Source organism: Squalius cephalus (assembly GCF_949319135.1).
Source record: "Squalius cephalus genome assembly, chromosome: 5".
Classification (NCBI taxonomy): domain Eukaryota; kingdom Metazoa; phylum Chordata; class Actinopteri; order Cypriniformes; family Leuciscidae; genus Squalius; species Squalius cephalus.
In genome coordinates, this window is record NC_137126.1 from 30,315,104 (window position 1) to 30,328,453 (window position 13,350).

Consider the following 13,350-nt stretch of genomic DNA (forward strand, 5'->3'; position numbering starts at 1 on the left):
TGTGCGTGTTCACTAATTATGGGGAAAATGTAATTGTTGCTAAACTGACTGATACTGAGATGATTGATTAATCTCTGTGCTATCAGATATAATTGGCACAATTATATAATTGGTATACTTGGCTTAAAATACTGTATCACTGCGGTGAGGGTTACAGTTAATCAACACGCAATTTAAAAACAACTTTAGTTAGCCTATTGTATTGCGTGCAGCTGCAATAATTTTTTTATGTCTGATGCTCACCCAGTCACCTTTTATTGCACGTTGAGCTGCTCATTTCGAATTAGTAGTTTCTTGACGCTTGGAGAAGTCATCTCAGTGCCGACGGTGAATGAGCGAAAAAAAAAGAGAGAAATAAAATGAGCGCGCAGCGGGAGCGCGCTTAACGGACAGCCTCTGACGCTCGAGGAGAGCGAGCTAGGAGTTTAACTCTCGAGTAGGAACCCCGTTAATCTGCGCTAGTCTTGTGAAAACGAGACACCCCTCCCCTCTGTCCGGTAGCCTACACTAGGAGAGCCTGGGAAAATAACCACCCGCGCGCGCTGTGCTTGAAGAAACATCTTTACCGCCACGTTCATTCCGCTATCGGCTCAGGAATACAAAGTTGTATCACTAATCATCTGAACACGTTTTCTGACAGAAACATCTGGAGTTTTTCGCCTTTTGAGTGGCACTGGCGTCATTCTCTTTTGCTACTTCGTGTGGAATATCTGAGGACTTAATTTAACACTTCTGGAGGAAAGAAAAACAACTTTGTGGAAATTTAAGGAGTTTATTTATTTATTTGTTTATTTGTGTATTTATTATTATTTTCTTATAAAGTAGGCTACATATGATATTGCGATGTGTGGTGCGAGAGTCTTCGCCGCCCCTCTTACACCAGAATTAGTCAGTGTGGTCCCGGAGTAGAGGCTAGATCAGTGTCTTCTCGATCTCGCGCACTCTCCTCACTATCCTTTTCCTCTTTCCTCCAAAGGTTTTTGTCTATATCCATGGAATAACTGAACAGGAAAACGACTGAACGTCAAGGTGTCTTGTTTTCCACCCCGCCTGTAACTGACAGGCGGTTTAGTGTTGGCTCTTCTCCGGAGAATGCTCAATGATCGATGGGGAATCATGAACAGCTCACCGGAACTCGAAGACGGACAGCGGGGCAAAAATCAGGTGTGTCCCCTGCTCGCTTACACTTCGCATAATATACTGAATGTAGTTTTAGAATGAGACAAAATAGCTACTCATCTATCTGTGTGTGCGTGTGGGTACAGAGAGAACAGTGAGTAGCGCAATGAGTTGAGTGCGGCTTGTTCCTGTCACTCCGCATAAGCGCGCCCGTAGATCATGCGTGCGGCAGAAAGTGGCTATTTTGTTTCCCGTTTATGCGGGTAGCTGAAGAAAAGGGCGCCAGTCATGCGAAATGCAGCTGCTCTGTGGATTCGTAGTGATTAATGGACTTTAATGGACAGTAGTGATTTATAATCTAGTTTCAGTTTTGACTAAGTCTATGTAGGCTATTTACCAGTGGCATTACTGGAACAAGAGACAAATCTCGAAAGAGAACCACTGAAGGGTACACACACATTCAAACATAATGAAAAACAAAACACATAGCTATCAAAAGCAATATCAAAAGCAACACATATCTCAATAAATACTCAAGGGTTGAGTACACACCCACACCATTACACAATCAACTACACAGACTGTAGAGGGAGAGTAACCAGTGCAGTTAGTATTCAACCTGCCCCCCCCCCCCCCCCCCCCCCCCCCCTCATCTCAGTCTCCATTCATCTCCATGTTTATTCATACTGTAAATGTTATTTTAAAGGTTAAACCAAGAATTGTAATCTACTGTACCATTGTCTGTTCTGTGTTTCTCTGTATTTGTATTAGTAGAATAAGAGTGTTGTTCTTCTACAGTGGCTGAAGGGATCTGATATGATCTTGTTTACTTATGAAATTAGCATCACACAATTTTTAGTTTATTTCTATGTAAAGGTGCCTGCATTAACAGCTGATAAAGGGGTCTAGGTTAGTTCATGTCATTTTGGTTGCCAATTGTCTTTTTATCCTGTTGGGTAATTAGGCTTAAATGTTGTGCAGAAGTAACAGAATACATCTAGAGTTTCTATGAACTTCAAGCGAGAACAAAATTGGGATCTATTTTTAGGCTTTTGATATGTGATTTGCAAGACAGTTTTTAATCAATAAAGAAGTTCCCAGGATTTTCTCAACACACACACACACACACACACACACACACACACACACACACACACTGCAGTGGTGGACTGGAATTGATTGAGATAATTTTTGCTGACAACAGTCCATGGGCTCCATACATGCATTTTAAATTAGTGACTGTAAGTGACTGTTCCTTTGGATATTGGTCGGTATTTTGTGTTTGTTTTAGCTGAGGAGGTTAGTAATGAGAATAAGGTTACAGAGAACATTTTATGATTCATTTCCCAAATGTTTCCATTGCACATTCATGCTGTCCTAAATTGGTAAAGACAGGGTATTTCTTTCAGTGTATAAAATTAAGTGAAATATCTAACAGCCTACTCAAACATACACCTACTGTATCTAAATGCCTGTCTGTTAAAAAAAAAATAAAAAAAAATCAGGAGCATGGACAGCAACGACAGTTATGTGTCACATCCAGAACCATGAGCGGAACCTGTGGAGTACTAACTTCTTGAACTATGTGTTTACAACCAATATAACCACAAGAAAACTACTTCTAATTGAAACAAAGATGTATGCAGTTAGACTTTGGACTCATAGGCTTATAGGTAATATATTGTAGGGTGACTAGTGCAACCCCTGTGACACCCCCTTTAAAGCTTGAATTGAAATGTTCAATTGGCTACAGTTCATGTCAGGATAATCCTGATTGTTAGACAGTAAGATTGCTTGGTCTCTATCATTAATGTCCTAAAATACCATACGGTCTCACAAAAAAAAAAAAAAAAAAAAAAAAAAAAAAACATACTGGAATGAAGTATAGCAGGGATTTGGGATGTCTCTCTTATCTAAAATGTTCAGTGCTGGGGAGGCTTCAGAAAAGGTTTTTAAAAACTCCTGAAAAATAATGATCAGCAAATGTGCAATACTGCACAACTGCACCATGCAGACTAGACAGACCAGTAATAAACCTCATATGAATAATACAGTGGCCATAAACAGCATTTACAGATTTACAAACATTATAGGACCTACTGTACAGCTGTAATGTAGAGGGCAGTTTACAATGGTAAACTAAATATACAGCTGAAAAATGAAGTGCAGTGACAAATCACACCACCCATTCACAGATTGAGCTATGAATGACTAATGCTTTCTCCCTCTACGGAAAAAAGGGTGGAGACAGAGACATGAAGATATAAGTTGTGAGGGATGTCAGGTTGGACTATAAGGGAGTTCTGGGGATTCCTGTTAGCTTTACGCTGCAAGGCAAACACATATACATGTTTAATTACATTAAATGAGCATTCTACAGGATGATTTCCTGTCGAAACAAGTGCTCTGTTTATGCATGAATTGAAATGCTAACATCTCTTGAATTTGCCTAACATCCTTTAACTGTCTATGTGTGTGGCAGAGTACTTTCTCCATATGTGTCCTTGTGAATTTCTTTCTTTGTTTTTCTCCCCATGCCTTTGTAATTTTCTAATTCTCATCTTGTATTTCTCATCTGCTCTCTTTATCCCTCTCTCTCACCATCTGTCTCTTACTTGCCTCACACTGTCAGTCAACCTTTTACTTCTTTTCCCTCCATCAGGTCAAACACTGACCGTTTCGTCAATAGAGGCCTAGGGGGACATGATCGTTTTCTTTCTTTTATTTTTCCTGTTCTGCCTTTCCCTTGAACCTCCTTTGACTTCCTCATCCATCCCTCCCCAAGTTATTGCATTCTCTGACATACTGTATTTGCACACTAACAGGAGCATGAGCTATACACGCAAACACTTGCACACATCATAACTCAAAACCACTACAATGAAGAATCGAGATTTGTCTTGGCCATGTTGTGCAGAGTATTGTACACTCACACGCTGATGGAACACATTCCCTGCAGCTTTATCAAACAGAGTGAGTGCTGTGTTAGTACCTGTATTCCACTATCGTATCCATTTCGTGTTATGCATTCAGCACCACATGTGACAGTAGCCTCAAGTCATTAGCCATTGCTGAAAAATTTATGAAATGGAACTTTACGCTGTACTTATAGTAATCATAAAACATTTGTGGTGAAATTTTCATAAATTTAAGCTGAGTCATAAATCGTGGGGTTATGCTTTTGAAGTGCACTTATTGCGCAGACGAGAAATTATGTAAGTGGCATGTATTTTGCTATTATTACACTCATTGTTAGATGGACTTCAAAATGCATCATTGCATTCAGGATTACCTTTTCTTTTGTAAATCATGTTCAGAATATTTGTATCTAATTACTTTTTACCTCACCATGTACAGCACTTCCAAAGTTTGGAAATGTCCCAAGTTGGGTTTTCGACAATATCTCCGTAAATTCTTCATCATTTGCATTGACAAGGTACAACACAATCAATGCACAATCTGGTACACTTTGAGAGTTTAAAATTAAGAGCTTCAACCCATGTTCAGTGTGTAAATTCAACAACAACAACAACAACAAAAAGTCGGTGAACTGACTTGCACCAGAACTTTAAAGGGAACTCAAACCTCTTTTTATTGTGATATAGGGTCTCGGTCTACATTAAAATTTTTATTTTGGTGGAAAATTACTGTTTCTGTGAAAACAGGTTTACAAACACGTCTCATTAAAAAAATTGTGAAATGCCTTGATTATCTTTTCACAAAATTTTGGAAGTTATGCAAATGTGAAAATAATGCATAACTGGTGCCCGCCACTTTCCCAACAATACATGCTAAACTCACAGCACATGCAGAGATGGAGTTCACTGTATTCATTCACTGTGAATTGAGACGTTCTGAGACGTGGTAAACAACGGATCACAATGTGACTGCGTGAGCAAAGTGCGCACCTCACTTTACAAAGCCATATTGTGCTTTCTATTTTAGTTCGTTTGACTGATACTTTGCCAAAACAATAGCGCAAAACTACGTTAGAGACCTATTATATTATTATAAGAAGTTTTGAAATATTTTCTGTTCATTATGAAATTGTGGCGGCACAGATTGGGTCACAGTCTAGGTAATTGGTAATTGGAAACACTGCTATAGCTATTTTAAAAACATCTCTAAACTGTGTTCTGATTGTACAGTTGTGAGATAAATTTAATTTTAATTATGCTATAAAGGTGTGCTGCCTCAATATTATTAAAAAAAGAAACATGGGCCAAACTGAATCCAATAATAAGGCATCACAGCAGCGAAGTGGTATGTCTGACTGCCTTTATTTTTATTATGTAAAAAAAAAGAAAATGAATATTGCATCAGTAATAACTTGCAAGTAACTTTAATACATACTTTGATACATATGCTTCTACGTTTCCACCAAAGATGGCTGTCCTTGCTGGGAGAATCCTCGGCAATGATCCACTGATGGTAATTTGTCGACATACCCACTGCCGATGAACACAGAAACACAGATACAGTCAGAGTACAGTTTGATTGGTGGCTAAGAGGTTCTCCTGAACAGTAATGATAGAAAGCTAATTAATACAGCAAAGTAACTGAATCATTAATGAACAACAAAAGTGTTAATCTGCCTAGAAAGAGCGAGAGGAAGAGATAGAAAGGACTGGGGGTGGGGTATGTACAGCCACTCTGTGCTGGTGTGGTATAGTGGTTAAAGTTCAGGGGTGGTCACTTGATCCATGAGCAATCAATACTGTGCAAGACATTTAACCTCAAGGTTGCTTCAGGTGGTCTGTCCTTGTAATAATTGTACTGCGAGTCACTTTTGCATCTCTGGTCAATAACATTTACTTGCGTAAGTGTAAATACTTAAATACGTATATACTTACGTAAGTGACTAAAATACTACCAAAATAGAATCTTTCAGGGCTTTCTTGAAGATTGTTAACCCAAAGCCATTCTAAATATTGATTAAACAATGTTAACTTGTTTACTCTGTTTTTGAATCCTGGGTAGTCAAACTGTACATTTGCAAACCTTAATGTTAATGTTTTATCTGCATATTTATGAGTTTAATAACATTCAGAGCATTCACATCCAGTTTTAATAACTTTGTCTATTTGCTTGAGAATTTGTTGCCACAGACGACTACTCTAACTGTTTTAAGCCACCTGAAATGTAAAAACAAACAATACAGTATCTGGTTAACTTGGTCTCTGACACCATTTGACATTTGCATTTTTTCTGGTAGATGCTGAAACTAAACACAGTGACGCCACATGACAGTTTCTCTGACTGTACACAATGCATGAATATTTAATGATTGTTGCTAAACAGCTTGCTATCACATTTTACCTTCACAATTCAGTGTTTTCTGCTCTGGAGCACTGTTTCATAATCCAGAGTTAAAAGAAGCCATCATTCTTTTAAAATTACAGATGTGAAGCCTTGTGCTTTATTCAGAGTTACCTAGTGCAGTGTGAAAATTACTTTTCAGTTCTAATTTTAGGCTGTTTTTAGTTCAGGAATCTTTTTACATTGGAATATCTGCATTATGAATTTTTAAAATTCATTAAGACAAAAACAGATTTCAGGGTACACTAAAGCAAATTATTTCTTTGTTATAGTTTATAGGACTTTTTCACGCATGATAAGAAAAATGAAATAAATAATGTAAGTATAAAAACACACGTTAGACCAACAGTATTCCCTCAAATGTTGTCCTTGCTATCCAAACAAAGACTGGACAATCAATTTTGTACCACGAATAAATTATGCAATATTGTAGCACTATTATTGTTTTTCTGTTTGTTGACCTTTGCGGTTATTGTTGTTATTTGTCATCATCACCGTTATTTTTTTGTTGTTTGCCAATGTTAAGAGTTAATATTATTACTTATTGATGTAGATTGGCACCATTATTGAGATTTGTGTGTTTTGATGTCTATGTACATCTTTGAAAACTATTTAACATGATGTATCTTGCTCTGCAAGATAACTTCATGTAACTTCATTGCTGTTTGCAGTTAACTTCATTTAAAAAAAGAAATATTTAATTGTTTACTTGACAAGAATTTCTTGGCTGAATGAGACATTTTGCATTTAGTGAATGAATGAAATTAAATTGGCTAAAAAAAACAGTTACTGAGAATCAATAAGACTTTTAGATTGTTAAGAGAACTCAAGCATCTCATTTCATCATGTTACCATATCATGTTTTTTTTTTTAATTTGGAGAAGTGCAGTCTTATGAAATGCATAGTAACTGTAGAAAATTGCAGCCTTGCTAGAAAAGTGAAACGTGTGAAATCTTGTAAAAACATTAACTGTGTGGTTGTTGCAGAAAACTCAGTTGTCATTTTGATATTAAAGTTTAAAATTGGATAAATCAGAATATTTTATAAAGCTGTTTCATATGAATATAGCAGTTGTTGGCTGCCAACTCGAGGATTCAGTATTGTTCCATGGGTATAGTGATACATTTGGCCTCCTGCACTTAAGCCTGATTTGCTAGTGAACCTGGACCTGTCAGTTGTGTTTTGGACCTATGTTTTGAGGTCAATGGAATCAAGTGAATGTTCAAAAGAGCAGATAACTTGAGAAAATCACTTAATTATTCCTGCTTATAAATGTTTTATTTTCCTGAAATAAGAGAAATAAAGTCAGATGTGTGACATTTCTAGGCTTTGGTAGATTTCTGAAGTCATAGACTAAATTGGCTTTTTGATAAATCATATTATTTAGAATTATTTCGCTCCTCTGATCTGTGTTTGTATATGTTTATGCTTATGCTTATGTGTGCAGTAAATGTGGATGTGGATGTGTGAGTTGATTTAACACAGAGTGATAATAGCATCATTAAGGCGGAATGATGTGATCAGGAATGTCAAGGTTAATCACTGAACTAATTACAACTAATTACAGCCTAGAGATAGAGATTAAAGGAGGGGAAAAAGAGTGAGAGAGAGAGAGAGAGAGAGAGAGAGAGAGAGAGAGAGAGAGAGAGAGAGAGAGAGAGAGAGAGAGAGAGAGAGAGAGAGAGAGAGAGAGAGAGAGAGAGAGAGAGAGAGAGAGAGAGAGAGAGAAAAGACAGTTCACCTTTTCAAGATTTACCAGTCTGTAACTACATCTCATATCTTTAGGACTTCAGCACAAAGACACACAAACAGTCTCTCAGATGATGACTGTATGAGGGCGGTAGCTAGGTCTATTAAGGTTGCTAATGGTGATAGTTTCACACAGCGTTTTTCAGACCAATAAACTGACTTATTGAGTGAAAGATTTGAAAAATAAAGGAGGGAGAAAGACGCACATTGCAGGCTCCACACTAAAGATCCAGGCCCACGGTAACAGTAATCCAGCACATGAATTATTTACACTGCATCTAAACTCAATCTGGCGAACACAGATCAATTCCTCTGCACAACATACGGGGGAGGAAAAAGAAGGGATGGATGCAAGGAAGAAGGAGAGAGGGGGCAGATTAATAAATGAATTTAAGAAGTTATTCAAATGCTAAATTATTTACATGTGAAATCAATTTGAAGAGCTGAGAATGGATAGCTGCAAGATTGCCTCATTTTAAGGCAGTGCAGAGGGGATGAAGTGAGGTGAGAGAACCGGATAAGAGGTGTTGGGAAGGAGGCCAGAGGATAGATAAATAAAACGTGAATTTATGACCAGTAACTGCTTATTTTCTAAAAATCCAGTATTAAGGAAGGTGACTCCAGCAGAAACCATGAAGTACTACAGAATGTGGTTTTGCCATATAAAACGAACAAATCCCTGAAAAACAATCTACTGTTTAAAAGCACACATATATATATATATATATACTCCCTCTTGTTCTCCAGCATGTATAAATCAATGAAAGCGGGAACAACATTAGTGGTGTTGAAACTACTGAGGGCAAGTGGGATCAGTTTTAGTGTAGCTGCTATACAGTAAGTGTGCTGTTGAGATGCAGGTCCATTTACACTCTAAAGTCATTCTCATTTGTGTATGGGCATTATCTGTCAGACAACCTGTACTCTTTTTTACTTTCTTCGTGACAGTTTGATCATGTTTTTAGTTTTTAGTTATTTTATTAGTGCTCTAAAATCTTAGCAGGCTAGAAAGATACTTTTTTAGAAACCACACCCATAATCGTGATTGGATTCTCTTATTAAGTACTGTAAATTAATTTACCCTTGCAATCTATTTTCAAAAGGCCATATAACTTTACAGTTTTTTATTAGCAGACATATCACTACCATATCAGTTATCAAATGATATCAGAGCTTTTTAATTTATCAGGATTGATTGATATTAGATATTTAATTGTGCATGCTCATTCCCTCTATTTTTACATTTTGATTACCTTTGCCGTCAATTAAAACTGTATTAAAGCTAATTTTTCATAACACCAATAACTTAATAGGACTGTTAAATGTAATCTTCAGCAAATCTCAAATGAATTTCTATTTTTCATACTTCACATTATAATGTTGTGATGCCTAAATTCACTTTTATCATTTAAAATGATTATAATTTATTATATTTTTATAATTATATATTTATGGTTGTTTTTTTTGCAGATAGTTTTATATGGAATTTTAATGTTTATTGGCTATCAACCATAACATGTTATGTTTATTGATCTATGTTTATTGATGCATCCCTAAAAACACGTCATTGCAGTTAGTTAGCTGAGCAACTCAGTTCTTTGAAAACAGAAAGATAGAGAACCAAATCTAATGGCTTCTATGAGAGATAGGCTATTTCTTATAGCACAAGAAAACTTTTCAGTGTGTTCAGGTAAAATCACTGTTCCTCTTCATGCTTTCACTATTATAAAACCAATGTCACATAATTCAATGGGAATCATATTTTAAACAGTGAGCACAAATCCATTCGTCTGCAATATTCTTGCGCTGACTGAGCAAAAGTTTGGTGCAGACCCGAAGCAGTATTTGAGGAACATAATGACTTTCTCCAACTGAGTGACTTAGGGCCACAGGTGTACTTTATAATGAGTCTACGTGTGTGTCTCAGATATGGCTGACTGCTACTGTGATTGATAGGTTTGGAGATATGTCACTCAAAACTTCAGCTAAAATATATAGAGACATACACAAACAGATGATGAAAACACTTAGAGAGAAAATAAGAAGCTAATTTGGATTGTGGCCTACCTGTCAAATACTACTAATGATTTTAAATACTTACTGCATTAGTATTACATCATGAGGTTTTGTGTTTTAAAGATGGTTTAAAACAGGTGCTGCAATAATGGATGTGTAAGGCACATTCAAATGCATAAGGGCTCAGCAATAGCAGCAAATGAAGTGTGCTTTAAAGGTGCTCCACATTAAAGCCACTGTGGAGATACTGTCAGGCTTTTAAATGAGCCCAATTAAAGGCAAGGGAAGCCGAATGGCAATTTTATCATTAGCTCTTCTGAGTAATTCACTAAATTAGCACAGCTCTTGTTAAAGTTTAATTTTGAAACATTCTGAATAGATGGTGATAATTGCTACAAGGTAATCATGAGTTTTAGGCTAACTCACTTTAAACAGGCTCAAAATTAGGTTTGCATAAATTGTAGATGATCATTGTTAGATTTGTAAGACATTTTAGCATTGGTTTGAATTTGCAAAGGAGAAAGTTTAAGTTCATTAGTGAAACAAACTATGCAATAAAGGCAACTGAAAATGCTGTTGCATTTTTATAAGATTCATAGCTCATCATTATCGTTGCATTATGAACCAATGTATTCTGGTGTAGAGTTCAATTAGTTCATCCAAAACAAAAAACAAAAAAAGTCATTATTTACTAACCCTCGTGTTAGTTCAAGGCTGCGTTTCCCAGTAACGTTGTCTCTTAGCGCGTTACAAAGACTCTTAAGGTATAACTTAACTAAAGGTATACCATTTCTAGGCGTGTTCCCCGAACCTTACCTTAGGAAGGTGCTTAAGATATACCTTCTTACGTGGGACGTTACCAGGTGCTGTCTGTGGCGATGGTGCTGAATTGGTTGATATCGATGGCTCGAGAATCAATTATTCTCTCGTGCAGGCACTGCATTATGTGAGGAAGCAGTGTTCTTTATAAAAGAAGCACTTCAAAAGAAGCAAAAGAACCGTCTTAATGATGTCGTCAAAGTGTGTAGTAAAATTGCTGGAATTCTTGAGCTTAGAATTATAAGGTTCTATCTCCGTTTAGGGTAGTTCTGAGATATTGAGCATCAAAGTTTTTACATCCCAGCTGACAAAACTGTTATGTAGTATAAATGTAGTACAAAATATTTTTTTTTACAAAAATAACACCACACAGGCATTAATAAACACCTAATGGATCAGATTATGTCAAAAACTCAATTTCGACCAAAAGTGGAAATGGAACCTTATAATTCTAAGCTCACTAATGAGCCTTAGCGAGGTGTACAGGGTCAGATGTGTGAGGAAGGCTAAGGCTATCATTGCTGACCCTTCTCACCCCTTGTGCCAAGAGTTTTTACTGCTTCCTTCCGGGCGTCGTTATAATGTTCCACGGGGTAACACCAACAGGTTTAAAAAGTCCATGATCCCCAGAGCGATTAGTCTTTTAAATGAATTAGTATATTTAATGTATTATTTTATTATGTGCTCTTTGTTTTGTGTTGATGGTACGTTGTATGTGACTGCTGGCTGCAAACTAAATTGCCCCATGGGGGATAATAAAGCTAAACTAACTAACTAACTTCAGAAATAGTTGAAATTGCATTTATTAGGACTCATGGGATATTATAAAAAATAATCCAAACTATAATAGCTTAGCCTACATATTTTAAAATTGTATCATATATTGCTGCCATAATAACCATTTCAAATTTTTACGTGCTTTCTTCTCTTTCCCATTTTTGTTCGCTGAGGTGGAGCTGCGATTAAATATTGTTCTTGTAAATACTTTCCAGCATTTCAGTAATAAAAGTGTACATCTTACGTACGGTGCTCGGCAGTGATCAAAAAGGATTTAAACAGATTTAAACAATTTTGAATCTCTTCTTGTAAACTAAGATGTGGATTCAGACGGCAATTAAATTACCACACGACCTGTTTGTCAAAAAAACAGTAGGTAGGCTAATTTGGCCAGGGATTTTTACGCGGGTTGAGTAAGAAAAAACACTGACATTATGGATTCGAACGGCAATAAAATCACCGACTTACCCCTGTAAATGTTTAAAATACCGCATGAGCCCATGAGAAACAATTAGCGTCCGAATAGGACTTGTAAACTGACAGTATGCTTTCACTGACCTTTAAAAGCGCTCCGCAGACAGTGCCATCTTTTAAAACAACTATTCGCTGTATCGCTGCCATAGTTTGAGCAAACTCCTCACCACAATCATTCTCTTTAAATAGACTATTAAGCCTTTAATGGTTTGCCAGCTGATGTACCTTTGGATAATATAATTAAAAATCTAACTACAATCAGTGTAATGACAATTTTATTCTTTGCATGAAAACACTTGAATTAGCCTAATTGAACACTGTCTGGGTGTATTAAAACTTCAGAATTATATTTGTATAGACCTGCAACAGTGATAAGGTAAAGCTAAGAGTGGTCCAGACCAACCTTCCGAGTGTATGACTTACAGAAGGTATTCTTAACTAAGTGTCACAATTCTGTTCTGTCTGAGTGTTTTTTTGTCACTGGTCACATGTCTTCCTTTGTTCTGTTTTCCCGCCACTCCTTGGTTTCCATGGTTACCCTCATTAGTTCATTTGTATCACCTGGTTCCTCGTTAGTCTTGTCAGCTGTGTCTTGTTTCCCTGATCTGTTCTCCCCTGTATTTAAGCCCTGAGTGTTTCAGTCTTCACTTGTCGGTCAATGTTTATGTTAGGTTCTATCTATGTTCTGCGCACTCGCTCCCTGTTCTTTGTATTTGTGATTATTGCGAATTAAAACCTTGGATTCTGCATCTTCGTGTTCGCCTCCTACTTCATCCACCCAGGAAGCCTGACAGATTGACCGACCAGGTTATGGATGATCACCTCAAATTCATCCTCGTGGCTCAGGAGAACCACGACATCCTGAGCTTCGCCAAGAAGTTTTTTCAGCTCGCCCTCACAAGCTCGTTGGAGGACAAAACCCTCAGCACACTATTCCTGATCGGGGCCACTTTCCATCGTCCCCTCAACCTCCCAGACACCACTGGACTATCCTGGAAAGAGACTGTAATCCGGTGTCTGGAGAGTGTTGCGCCCCGGTCAGGAATGTCACCCAACCCAGCACTTCACGCCAGTCC

The 13,350-nt window shown here is 37.2% G+C and overlaps 1 protein-coding gene across 2 annotated transcripts in view; it reads left to right on the forward strand.

Moving 5' to 3' along the window:
- The first annotated feature begins 271 nt into the window (after positions 1–271).
- Positions 272–13,350, forward strand: part of fibcd1b (fibrinogen C domain containing 1b) — a 97,873-nt gene continuing 84,794 nt past the window's right edge. Inside the window, exon 1 of one of the 2 annotated variants that reach the window (XM_079873307.1) lies at positions 272–1,164. In XM_079873307.1, coding sequence (XP_079729433.1) covers positions 1,093–1,164 — 72 coding nt within the window. In that variant the 5' untranslated portion in view covers positions 272–1,092. The remainder of the gene's footprint in view (positions 1,165–13,350) is intronic. The other variant, XM_079873308.1, reaches the window with a different exon arrangement.